The sequence below is a fragment of the Mangifera indica genome, chromosome 10 (assembly GCF_011075055.1).
Source record: "Mangifera indica cultivar Alphonso chromosome 10, CATAS_Mindica_2.1, whole genome shotgun sequence".
Classification (NCBI taxonomy): domain Eukaryota; kingdom Viridiplantae; phylum Streptophyta; class Magnoliopsida; order Sapindales; family Anacardiaceae; genus Mangifera; species Mangifera indica.
The window spans coordinates 5,608,208-5,621,327 of record NC_058146.1 but is presented as its reverse complement, the minus strand read 5'-3'; the positions used below and the strand labels follow the sequence as shown (position 1 = coordinate 5,621,327).

Here is a 13,120-nt window from a genome sequence, read left to right as displayed (position 1 = left end):
ATAAAACATCGCTATTCCACCTCCATTATTTTTAGTCAAGCTATTTAGGGTGGGAGAGAAGTGGGAGCCTATTTTTATTATTATGATATCAAACACCCACATCATCATCATCATAAATGTTCTAATTATATTTGTGCTCCAATTCAAAATAGTTGCAACAATTCAATCATTGTATTGCCGACATAACATTTTTTTTTTTTCAAATTATTAATAATTAATCCTTTTAATAAATCTTATAACAAAATGCAAGGGAGTTAATGTTAGAATAATAAGAAAAATCAAAGGGACAAAGTAGAACAACAAAGGACTATAGAGAGTCAAGATAAAATGTCCAAGGCTAGAGAAGTGGGTCAATCCTTGGCCTTTTGGGGATGTTTGGTTTATTGTATATATATATATATAAAATAATGTTATATGCATAGAAACTGTGTATAGAATTTATGCACAAACTGATATGGTAGTGTTGTGGCGATAACTAGAGACAATCTGTCAACTGTCTTTGCCTTCTTTTGCGAGAATCAAATTGTAAAGATAAAATATTTAATTTAATAGCATTGATGTAGCATTTGCCACATCACTGTCATATCAGTTTATGCATAAATTTTGTGCATATAGCATTATTGATATATATATATATATATATATATATATATATATATATATATATATATATAAAATTTTAGTGAAATATTTTTTATTACTGATATTATTTTATTTGATTTATCTAGTAATTAAAAATTTCAATATCAATAATGATATATTATGTAATATAAAGGATAATATGAATATCACATTTATATTAGATATTAAAAGATTACCATATTAATATTAATTTTGTTATAATTTCATCTTTATTTATTAATTTTTTAAAATAAAGATAATTCTCATTTTCAATTAATATAACAAAAAAATTGAAAAATATTTAGAATAATTATATCCAAAGATATTTAAGTAAAATAATATTTTAATATTTTTTATTATATCCAATTAAATATAATAATTATTTATACTTATCAAATTTTATCAAACATATAGTAATAATTTTCTTAACAATTTATATTTATAATAATATTTTATTTTTTTATAATAAAAAATTATCTAAACCATATGTACGGTTTTATTTTATAGAAATATTATGTTATTAATCCACTCTTTGAGTATAAAAATTGAAGCAACACAAATCATAGACATCACAAAAACTTTATAATGTAAGCAAACAATAAAACTATATATATATGTTTTTAATATATAATTTAAATACATAAATAATATGAATAAATTATTTTAAATTAAAAATAAAATAATATTCAATCACACGATGATATATTATTTATATACTCAAATTATATACTAAAAATATATATTCATAATATTGCTCGTAAGCAAAATGATATTATTCATCCAATGTGAGTGCTTTTTGAGTTTTTTTTTTTTTTTTTTTTCATGTTTTGTTGTCAAACTTGATGGTACATAAGAGCAGTTAAGGTTTCTTGGGTTACAATATACTTAAAAAGAGTAATGTCTGTCACCTATCCAAGTTAGTTGAATTTTCTCATCCATACCAAATGATCCAAAATGGTAGAAGAAATGCTCTTGCTTCAATTTATAGCAATTCTTCCTCTCCAAATCACATTTAGTTAGCAACCTTCGTAATGTGGCAAAAATCAGTGTTTTTAAAACCAAATCTGATTGATTAGTTTGACTAATTAAACCATATATTAGTAAATAATCTGATTCGATTTTACAATTTGGTCTGACTTATATATAAATATTGATTTGTTTAAAATTCGGTCAAACTCGCGATAAATCTATTGAAATGAAAAACTATTTAAAACCAACAATTTCTAATTAATTTTTTTTTATTTGTATAATAGAGTGTCAATTTATTTAAAATTATATTTTATATATTTTATATGTTTTATGTTTAAAAGATACGGTAAATATTTGATATTATTCAAAAAGTATATAATTATTTAATAATAAATTCTGGTTGATCATTTAAATAAACCAATCAAACTATAAATTAATAAGATAATTGATTTGGGTATCGGTTTAATTTAAAAATATTCATAAAAATACAAAGCTCATTTCTCTTGGTTCCCAAAGACGCCACATATGCAACCACCTTTAGTTATCATTGCTGACGTGTAAAGCCACGTAGGAATCACGTGCAAAGCCCTTGGCGTGTCCCACAATCTCATAAATTGCCCCCACCAACTCATCTGGCCCACCTGCCTACTTTCCTTCTCGTTAATAAAAACTTCGACTCCATTTCTCTCTCACTTACATACGGCAAACAAACCTACAGTTTCAACTTTCTCTCTCTCTCTCTCTCTCTACTGTCTTCTAGCCGTCCGGTGACTCTACCGGAACCCTAAAGTTCCCGGAGAACTGTTAACGTTTTTCCGGGGACTGTTAAAGTTATTAAATGTTAAAACTTTGTTGAAGAACTGTATTTTTTACTCTCCAAAGTTTTCTTCTTTGAACTCATTTCTTCACTTTTCTGCTTCAAATGCAGGGTTTAGCTTGTGTTATGATAAATTTCCACATGGGTTTGTAATAACTTTTTCGTTTGTTTCTGAAGTTTGTTGAGAAGCCAACAATGGGAATAATGCTCAAGAAGACAAGCTTGTTTTTTGTGTTTACATTTCTGGTGCTAGCTCCGGTTTTCTCAAGATCTCTGAACCCATCTTTAAACGACGATGTCCTGGGGCTGATAGTGTTCAAAGCAGACATTCAAGATCCAAACTTGAAGCTTGCGTCTTGGAATGAAGATGATGACAGCCCCTGCAACTGGGTCGGTGTCAAATGCAATCCAAGATCCAACCGGGTCGTTGAGCTCACTCTTGACGGGTTCTCACTTTCGGGTCGGATCGGTCGTGGCCTTTTACAGCTTCAATTTCTCAGAAAACTCTCTCTTTCAAGTAACAATCTTACTGGAAACATTAGCCCTAATCTTGCAAAGCTTCAAAATTTAAGAACTATTGATTTAAGCAAGAATAGTTTATCTGGGTCTATTCCTGATGACTTTTTTAAACAATGTGGGTCACTGAGAACAATATCCTTGGCTAAAAATAAGTTTTCAGGCAAGATACCAAGTAGTTTGAGTTTTTGTTCAACTCTTGCCACTATTGACTTCTCTTCTAATCAGTTTTCAGGGGTTTTACCTTCTGGGATTTGGGGTTTGAATGCTTTAAGTTCACTTGATTTGTCAGATAATTTATTGGAGGGTGAGATTCCAAAGGGGGTTGAAAGTTTGAACAATTTGAGAGGGATTAACTTAAGTAAAAATAGGTTTTCTGGTTTTGTTCCAGATGGAATTGGGAGTTGTATGCTGTTGAGGACTATTGATTTTAGTGAGAATTCTTTTTCTGGGAATCTTCCTGAGACAATGCAGATGCTTAGCTTGTGTAATTTTATGAATTTCAGGAAGAATCTGCTTTCTGGTGAGGTTCCGATGTGGGTAGGAGAAATGAAGAGTCTTGAGACTTTGGATCTATCGGGGAATAAGTTCTCTGGTGAAGTACCGGTTTCAATAGGGAATCTCCAGTTGTTGAAGGTTTTAAATTTTTCTGCAAATGAGCTGACTGGGAGCTTGCCTGAATCTATAGCCAATTGTGTAAACCTTGAGGCTTTAGATTTTGGCCAGAATTTGATAAAGGGTGATCTACCTCAGTGGATTTTTAACTTGGGTTTAAAAGAAGTTTCCCTCATGGTGGGTAAAATTGATGGAAGGATGCATGATCCGATAACTTCAGCAAAAGGGAGCTCATTTGAAAAGCTACAAGTTTTGGATTTATCACATAATGGATTTTCTGGAGAAATTGCTTCTGGCGTTGGGGCTTTAAGGAGCCTGCAGTTTTTGAATCTCTCAAAGAACTCACTTGCAGGTCCTATCCCAGCAACTATTGGAGAACTAGCGGCCCTGGATGTTCTTGATTTGAGTGAGAATTGGTTGAATGGTACTGTTCCTTTGGAAATTGGCAGAGCTTATTCCCTGAAGGAGTTGAGACTGGGAGGGAATTTCCTCGTTGGGGAAATTCCAATTTCAATAGAGAACTGTTCGGCACTCACATCTCTGTATGTTCTTAACTCTATCTTATATGCTTAAGCCTTTTTTTTTGTTTCTTTTGTTTGTGGTGGTCAGTAGTCATCTAAGAACAACCGTCAGAGCTCTGTTTACTAGCATTCTTGAATTAGAGAAATTAGGTATTACATTTTCATTCTTTTAACAGACTTCACTTTTCTTGTTTTTTCGTTTCTGTTCTATTGTGAAGGGTACTATCTAAGAACAACCTGACTGGCCCAATACCAGCAGCAATAGCAAAACTTGCTAATCTACAAAATGTGGATTTGTCATTTAACAGCCTCAGTGGAAGTCTTCCTAAACAGTTGGCTAATCTTGTTCATCTTTTATCCTTCAACATTTCACACAACCATCTACAAGGTGAACTACCTGCTGGTGGGTTTTTTAACACCATATCGCCTTCCTCCGTCTCTGGAAATCCATCTCTTTGTGGTTCTGCAGTCAATAAGTCTTGCCCTGCAGTCCTTCCCAAACCTATTGTTCTAAATCCAAATTCTTCCTCTGATGCTACATCTGGTTCAGTAGTTCCAAATATGGGTCACAAAAGAATTATCCTCAGCATATCTGCTCTCATTGCCATTGGTGCAGCTGCTGTCATCGTCATTGGTGTGATTGCCATCACTGTCCTCAATCTCCGTGTTCGCTCAACGACATCTCGATCTGCGGCAGCCCTCACATTATCTGCTGGGGATGACTTTAGTCATTCCCCCACCACAGATGCCAACTCTGGCAAGCTTGTCATGTTTTCAGGGGAGCCAGACTTCAGTACAGGAGCACATGCTCTTCTCAATAAAGACTGTGAGCTTGGCCGTGGTGGGTTTGGAGCTGTCTACAGAACAGTCTTGCGAGATGGGCATCCAGTTGCAATAAAAAAACTCACAGTCTCAAGTCTTGTCAAGTCTCAAGATGATTTTGAAAGAGAAGTTAAGAAACTGGGAAAAGTCAGGCACCCTAATCTTGTGGCTCTTGATGGTTATTATTGGACTCAATCATTACAGCTACTCATCTATGAATTTGTCTCTGGTGGAAGTTTGTATAAGCATCTCCATGAAGGATCTAGTGGAAATTTCCTTGCATGGAATGCGAGGTTCAATATAATTCTGGGGACAGCAAAAAGCCTGGCTCATTTGCATCAATCAAGCATTATTCACTACAATATAAAATCAAGCAATGTCCTTATAGATAGCTCAGGTGAGCCTAAAGTTGGAGATTACGGATTAGCAAGGTTGTTGCCAATGCTAGACCGATACGTTTTAAGCAGCAAGATCCAGAGTGCACTTGGCTACATGGCACCTGAGTTTGCCTGCAGAACAGTGAAGATCACAGAGAAATGTGACGTGTATGGTTTTGGTGTCTTAGTTCTGGAGATTGTTACTGGGAAGAGGCCTGTGGAGTATATGGAAGACGATGTTGTGGTGCTTTGTGACATGGTAAGAGGAGCACTGGAAGAAGGCAGAATGGAAGAATGTGTTGATGCAAGGTTGCAGGGAAAGTTCCCAGCAGAGGAGGCAATTCCAGTAATGAAATTAGGCTTGATATGCACATCACAAGTGCCATCTAATCGACCAGACATGGGAGAGGTAGTTAATATATTGGAACTCATCAGATGCCCTTCAGAAGGCTGAGAGGAATTGGGATGAATTATCTACTTAATATTTCAAGAATTTAAGAGAAGGGATTTATTAATGGCTTGTCCGGCGAAGAGGAATCCGGTTTGTTCATTAGATTAAGGAGAAGAACACTGATTGTTGTAATTTTTTTGCCTGTGTTGTTGCACTGTATCTTCTCTTGCTTGTTTCCATTTTAATGTTTGTAACTTCTTCTCTGTGTTATAGTTAGGTTACCGGATTCCTTTTCACCGGGTCCAATTCAGGACCCTTTATGAATATTGTTACCAAATTACAGGTCTTTCCTCTTCACCATTTCGTCTTTTTGCCTCTGCTACACTGATTGGTTGATTATAGTATTATCTTACCATATTATGCAGTCTTGAACAAACCATCTATCAAATGTTTCTCGCTTGGCAGGACTAGACTTTGGTAGCTGGGGCCAAATTTGGCTTCTCTACTCTTCTTTTAAAGTAAGGTATCAAGAAAGATTGGCCCATTTATCAAAGTCATGTGTTCCCAATGATAACAATGGTGAAAGGATTAAAATACATGTTTTTGCAAGTCAAAAGTGATTCAAGAGCATAAGGACTCTGAAATATTCTTATCACCCACTTTGAAGCAAACAAATCTTTAGTGCTGAATAGAATAATGAAAAGGGCATTGAAACCAATTGAGAAAAGTGAAAGGTGTGGGGTAAGAAAGAAGAGTTAGTGCCTAAAAGATACCAACTGTGAAGGTATAGGAATAGAATATTACACAACATGATGCTGTCGGAATAGAAGCACGCTTTTTTTAATATCTAACCATGTCTTTAGCTTCTACTATTCAACCTTTTTATAAATGTAAACTTTGTTTCTTTCTTTTGAACTCTCTGCAATGTTCCTTATTCCAATGAATTATAGAGGGCTGATCACAGATTAACCAGTGCTAACCTCACATGGCTACCTCATTCTTTGTATCTCTTAAAGAAAGTATACCCTGAAAATCTGAGTCAAAGAATAAAAATTCAAGTGTTTGATAAGCATGTGCATGATTTACAAGCAATGAGTTGTCCCTAGTTTTTTTTTTTTTGTTAACGAAAAATTTCATCTGAATTAAACCATTTATTTAGGATGAAACCAATCATATTAAGTAAGTCAAATTTTAGGTTCAGTAATCAACTCTACAATCACTGAAATTTTTGAAATATTGTTAGAAGAGACTTGAATTTATACTCTCTTATAAATAAAATTCTTTTTTTTTTTGTCATTTAAACAAAATCCCTTGAAAGCATCTTTAGCTCATTTTAAATATATATATATATATAAACGCAATCGTGTTGAGCCCAGAGAAGTTAATAGAATAGCCTTGTCATCATGAAGAAGCACATGGGCACTTATGTGCAAACCCTCTCTTGATTAATGGAAATGGCAGAAAGAAATACCAACTTTTTTTGTATTATACTTGAAATGCTTGATTATATTATCTGTTACCTTGTCTTGTGTTCTAACCTTTTCAATGCCCCACCAGCTTGTAAAAGCTTTATAAATTAACATGAACCCAATATGCGTGAAAGCACATAGCCCAATGCCAGCCCCATACTCATGTCATAGACCAAGTCTGATGCTCTTCTCTCATGCATGCACGCAAATGCTCTGAGGCCACATTGGTCAATCAAATTCAAAATCTAAGCCAAAAGGGATTGCAAATCTCGTGCACTGATTGGAAAAAGAAGGGAATGGATTGAACATTAAAGAAAAGGAAGCATTATCATTGGGGTTAGGAGAAAGTGAAATGTTGTTGGCCATAAAGAATATCTGCACTTAAAACCTTGTTCTACTTTATTATTATTATTTTTTAACTTCTTATATAAATTTAGATGCCTTAGCTTTATTGAGAAGCCAAGTCACACCTTACAGCTTTTGTTAAGCACATTGCAGTGGATGCCTGAGAGCACCCTATGTTGGATTGGTGAGCTTCCAACAATACCCACTTCATTTATCTATATATATGAAGATTATATTTGGAACTTTAATATCTTTACAGAGGATAATTGACTTTGCAGTTGAAAATCATTAGATTCCTCCATTAAAACTCACTATTCTCAAAAGCAACTTCAGGGAGGGCACTAATGATAATCCACCATTTTTACTTTTAAAACCTCTCAGAGGATGGTCAGATTTACCTTCTGTTTCTTTCCAGGGAAAGAGAATCAAACATAATTGGTCTAGCAAAAGCAATTCAAGAAATTCTCTTTCTTTTTTAAAGATCCCTTTAAATGTCTGCACTACTATCACTGTGTATTAACATGAATTCTGAAGCTCCTGAAATATTATAGCAGCAGGATGAGGCTAAGAAGGTTGACATTAAAACCAATTTGCATATCCTGGAGCATAAGTGAGAAATCATTCCAATGGATTTAATTATTTGGAACAAAACGATTAAACTGAGTTTTACTTTTACATCCCTAAGAAAAGTTTAAGCACCCTGATGAATCAAATGATGATCCCACGTGTTACACCATTCTATTAAAAAATAAAATATGAGATTACTTGAAAAAACATGTAGGCTGTAACACCAAGATCCAACAGTCCGGCAACCCTAGAATTGCCAAGATGCTTAAGCGTGAAGCATCAAATTCTCAGATAGCCCAAAAACAAAACTGCGAGGTCCAGCCCAAAGCAAAATTGTAAAACTATGTAGGCAAATCCTTACATAAGAAAGGAAAACAAAACTTGTTTTGCGGACCACATTGTTTCAGTAAACCAAACTGCTATGATCATGACAATATGATATGTGTGAATAATGAACACTCAACTTTTATCCCCAGACAGGCTATTATCTTTCTTTGTTTCTAAAATCTGTTTCTCTGTGTGTGTGCGCTTTTTTTTTCTTTCCAAGTCAGTATGCAGATTTTTTCATTCAATTTTTAGCCTAATCATTCCAATTTTTTTCCCCCTTGTGTTTATCATCGGACCTGGAATTTAAGCCATTTGCTGAAGCTTTTCCAAGCCGACGTGCACCTGGTGACCTCAGTGCCTTGGACTCATCCCAGTCATCATCCCAATCGTCTTCCCAACCTTCTTGTTTTTCCAAATCTTCAGCACCAACCGTTTCTGGCTTCCCCAATTCAAGTTCCTGATATGCTACTCCATTACCCTGCAGTCTGCTTTTCCTGGACTTGCAGTGGCAAGCCAATGTAACTCCAACGAGAAGAACTGTTAATAATAGTAGGTAAGCTGCATACACAGGAATCCCTTGAGTGCCAAAGATAGAGAGCTTCTTAAATCCGGAGGATTGCATGTAAAGTACACAGTCCTCTTTTCCAGCATTTACTACTATTGATAGACTTCCATCAACAATGGCTGAGACATTTATCTGAAACAAAAGTAGCATTCTAACTGACAAAATGTAGAGGTCTTAAAACATTTTAATGGTTCACTAACTTTTTTGCCCCCATAAAAAACACTCATTATTTTATCACTAAAATGGAGGGTTGAACCCAAGAATAAACAGCAGAGGCTCTGAAAACACACCTTTTGGGGTTCATGTTGGAGTACTATCTCTGGGAATGTAATCTTAGAGTGTGGAACTCTAATGTTCACTTTCTGAGGACCCTCTCCATCATTCTTGACAAATAGAAATGCTTCTTTGGGGTCTACAGAGGAAAATGGTAGTTTAGCTTTGAATTAAAAATGACATTTACAACAGAATTTTGATACTTTTAACATCAAGGTGGTGGAAGACAAGATTCAATTACAATATTGAAGAGTCTTTTTCTCACAGGAAATACATATAGACTTGCTTCAGAAATTAAGATTACTTTTATAATTGATATGTTTCACTCTTTTCAACTTAAAATTGGCTAACCTTACAAAAGAATTCATCCAAATTTTCAACAGCACTCAATTGATCAGCTATTGCTAAAACATGTGATTCTTGCCCGCAAGATTGACTAAACAAGATAAGTGAGTGATAAGCAAACTGGTTTTTTTTTTATATATAGACACACACACACACACACACACACACACGTGCACAAAAAGAAGTAATAATTGGTTTGATTGTAGCAAAAAAAAAAAAAAAGAATTCACACACTTTGATTAAATAATTAAGTAAATTACTAGATAAAGAAGAAAGAGAAATTAGGATTCCCTTTGATTGATAAGTTATATGGCACAAACAAAGATAATCTAGGTTAATTTGCCACAACCGTAAAATTGAAGGTTGATAAGAATCAATTCATCACCAAACTCTTAGATAAGAATTTAAGTAAAAAGAATGCAAAGACTTTTATTCATTCAAAATCTGCCGTTCAGGCTACAAAGAGACCCCCTTTTTTTTCAAATAGGCTATTCAATAACAAAGCCCTAATAGAAATAGGAAATCATATGTTGTTGTCATCCAAATTCTAATGATAAACAAAAATAACTGTTCAACCATGGTTAGACTTAAACCCCTTCTTGTTTAATAAAGAAATCAGCCTATGCTTAAAAAAATTCATTCTTAAAAATGTACCCAAATTGACCTATACATAAAACTCCAAGCACATAAGTAAATTCACCATCTTGGGCTGTTGTAAGCCCAATTCGGCTCCCAAGCTCTCTTGAAGGTTGAACTCCCCTTTGCTCGCCAAACTTAAGCCCACTTGCATTAATTTAGTTTAAGAACGAGTGATAAGACCTAAAGACATCATGTCAGTCTTCTCCTTTACTGAATCCTCATCTTGTAACATATTTGTCTTCACCCTCTTGAGGATGATTTGTCCTCAAATCTAGCTAACCGCCATCTTCCAAATAAGGGGATAAATTCACCTTCATGTATAAATTCTATGTTGTCATCCCCCAAAAACTCGCCCTACTCTAGTTCTTCTATGGTCTCATCTTGATTCTATTTCTTCCTTTGACTCCCGAACCACCATAACTCTTTTATTTGGGCATTGTAAAGAAACAATAAAATTATATATACCCACTTTGAGTACACAAATAGGTATACTTTTGATGTCTGTCATCAAGTGATTGAATGATTTTGAATTAAGGGTAAAGTAATACTTAATCATATGAAAATAGATCATATATGTACTCAAAAGTGGGTATGTATAGCATTGCTCGTAAAGAAATATGCCCATGTCCGAGACACTAAAATCCCTTAATGTCTTTGGACCTACCTGGAATCTTAGTAGTTTTTGCCTTACCCTATTCCATTCAATTAAGATAGCACTAGCACTACCTTGGCCCCTTGGCTTCACAGTTCTACTAGAAGTAACCCTCAAATGAGCAGCATTAGGGTTGATTACTTTACTAGCAACCTGCGTTGGCATGTAGAATCTGCTACTATTCCTTTTTATATGCCTTTCTACTTTTACAACCAACTCTACGACATCCTCTAAGAAAACATATGGTTGTAACTCAATTGTTTGGGACATCTCCCTATTCAGCCCACCAAGAAACCTCGCCGTGGTTTATTCTTGCGATTCTCACAACTCGCACCTCAACATCAATATCTGAAATTCTTTATGTGATCCTCAATACACATTCCATCCCGCCACAACCCCTGTAATTTGATGTACAATTCCTGCCTATAGAATTCTAACACAAACCTCTGATGCATCAATCACTTCATATCTCTCCAACTCTCAATTTCCTCTTCCTTGTCATGCCTACATTGTGCTTTCATATCTCCCACCACAAATTTGCATAGTCCACAGAAGGCATCCAACTTACATTTCTTAGCTTCAGTATAATCTTAGTACTCAAACACCTTTTCAACTTGTTGCACCCACTCCAAGTTTTCTTTGGGTGAGCTAGTTCCCCAAAAGAGGAATTTTTTAATTTTATGTTGTTTTCGGAATTTCATTGTAGTCTCCTTTGACCATCATTATTGCTAGCAGTAGCCAATTCATTACCCTCATCCATTCCACCTTTTTACAACCCTACGAACTTCTTGTTGGTTTCTCTGTTTCGCTTGTTGCTACAAGGGCAATCTTTCAATACCTTGGGCAATTTGTGCAAATCTCTCCACTAACTCATCTTAAAGCCTTTGAACAACTAAGATTTGAGCTTGTTCAAGAGTCATTCCCCTAGGCATGTTGTTTCAAGGCCTAAGATATTGATTTGCATTTGATGTTTGATTTAGCAGTCTACAATTATGGCATCATTAAAACCATGAACAATGAATCTTCGCTTTCTCATAGAAACCAGAGTTTTTATGAGCGTTAATGAAAAATTATTCCAGATATGCACAGGAAGTTATAAAGTCTCCTCTTTTGCCATCACTTCAGAGAGGATCCACTAGAATAGCATTTGGCTATTCTATTACAGAACAATAAACAGTACAAATTTGAAAGTCCAGCTCTAATTACTCCAAAATGAAAAAACAAATAACTATACTATCTTGGAAATACGAAAGTTGAATTAATATGGATTACACAGTCCTATCCAATTTTCGCTTGAAACCCAATCAGATTCTGTCATCAAAGACTGTAATCCAAAATATTTCAAACAATCAAATATTGTCCAATGCATCAATCTCCAAGGCCTAAACTTTTGAGTAAGGGATAGAAAGATTTAAGTTTGAAGCTGATCTTTCTCCCTTAATTTTTTCATCCTATAAGCTCAGCAGAATAATAATATATAATATTTTATTATAATTGCTCCTTTAATTATGTACAAAATTAGACATAACACATAATGCAACAATAGCCCTTAAATACAGCACAAAGCAACCAATTAAAACATTAAAAAAAAAATTACCGGCTGGGGAAATCTGAAGGCAGGCAGTAAAGTTTTGGCCGTGGCACTCATTACCACACCTATTCTCATCAAATAAACCACCATCAGTCGGCCCCGGTCCTCGTGCCGGAGCCGGCGTCGGCAAAACGCTACTTGTCTGATATACCTATACGTATATAAAACCCATGCAAGTGAAAAATCAAATCCAATAAAGCACATCAAACATGAAAATTTTACAAAAATTCAACGTTAAACTACCTTTGAATGTCTATACTCTAGCTTTCGGAAGTTGAGAGACAAAGAAGATACTCTAACGTTGGTATTACCATGAACAAGAGTCAGAATAATAAGGAAAAAAGTTATTGCAAGATTCATTCTTTGCGATGATGAGAAAGAGTTTCGAATTGGGTTTGATGAAAATAAGAAAAAAAAGAAAGCATGTCAATTGACGGGTTGAAGTCAATGGCAAAGTGAGTTTCATTGGAGCTTCAGCCTCTTCTTCTTCGTAACGTCCGTGCTGGTTCTTGACTTTTTTCTACTGATAATATTCTACTAATTAACGGCTCTGATCTGATCTATGCATGGGCTCAAACTATTGACGTGGCACAATCTCAACTGTCCACTAAGGAAGAGGTGATTTGCTTTGATCTTGTTGTTTGATTCACATGCTTTTAGTCCCTGAATAATTCATTTATTTTCAATTGATCCCTCCA

The 13,120-nt window shown here is 34.8% G+C and overlaps 2 protein-coding genes across 2 annotated transcripts; one reads left to right on the top strand and one right to left on the bottom strand.

Annotated features, from left to right (window-relative positions):
- Positions 1–2,295: 2,295 nt before the first annotated feature.
- LOC123228280 (probable LRR receptor-like serine/threonine-protein kinase IRK) lies at positions 2,296–6,006 on the top strand. The gene is made up of 2 exons (XM_044653627.1): positions 2,296–4,080; positions 4,278–6,006. Exons 1-2 carry the CDS (start codon positions 2,603–2,605, stop codon positions 5,710–5,712), a joined length of 2,913 nt encoding a protein of 970 aa, XP_044509562.1. The 5' UTR covers positions 2,296–2,602; the 3' UTR covers positions 5,713–6,006.
- Positions 6,007–8,074: 2,068 nt separating this feature from the next.
- On the bottom strand, positions 8,075–12,942 carry LOC123228278. The gene is made up of 4 exons (XM_044653626.1): positions 12,666–12,942; positions 12,429–12,573; positions 9,213–9,334; positions 8,075–9,054 (listed from the first exon to the last, which is right to left on the bottom strand). The coding sequence occupies exons 1-4, from the start codon at positions 12,780–12,782 to the stop codon at positions 8,611–8,613; spliced, it is 828 nt and encodes a 275-aa protein (XP_044509561.1). The 5' UTR covers positions 12,783–12,942; the 3' UTR covers positions 8,075–8,610.
- Between the last annotated feature and the right edge of the window lie 178 nt (positions 12,943–13,120).

What these genes read in the sequence shown, in the direction of transcription:
- LOC123228280 (XM_044653627.1), top strand. Translation starts at nt 2,603, where the DNA reads ATGGGAATAATGCTCAAGAAGACAAGCTTGTTTTTTGTGTTTACATTT. An exon ending in TGTTCGGCACTCACATCTCT is followed by an intron (nt 4,081 to 4,277) that starts GTATGTTCTTAA and finishes TCTATTGTGAAG; the next exon opens with GGTACTATCTAAGAACAACC.
- LOC123228278 (XM_044653626.1), bottom strand. Translation starts at nt 12,782, where the DNA reads ATGAATCTTGCAATAACTTTTTTCCTTATTATTCTGACTCTTGTTCAT. An exon ending in TAGAGTATAGACATTCAAAG is followed by an intron (nt 12,574 to 12,665) that starts GTAGTTTAACGT and finishes ATATACGTATAG; the next exon opens with GTATATCAGACAAGTAGCGT. An exon ending in TCCAACATGAACCCCAAAAG is followed by an intron (nt 9,055 to 9,212) that starts GTGTGTTTTCAG and finishes CTTTTGTTTCAG; the next exon opens with ATAAATGTCTCAGCCATTGT.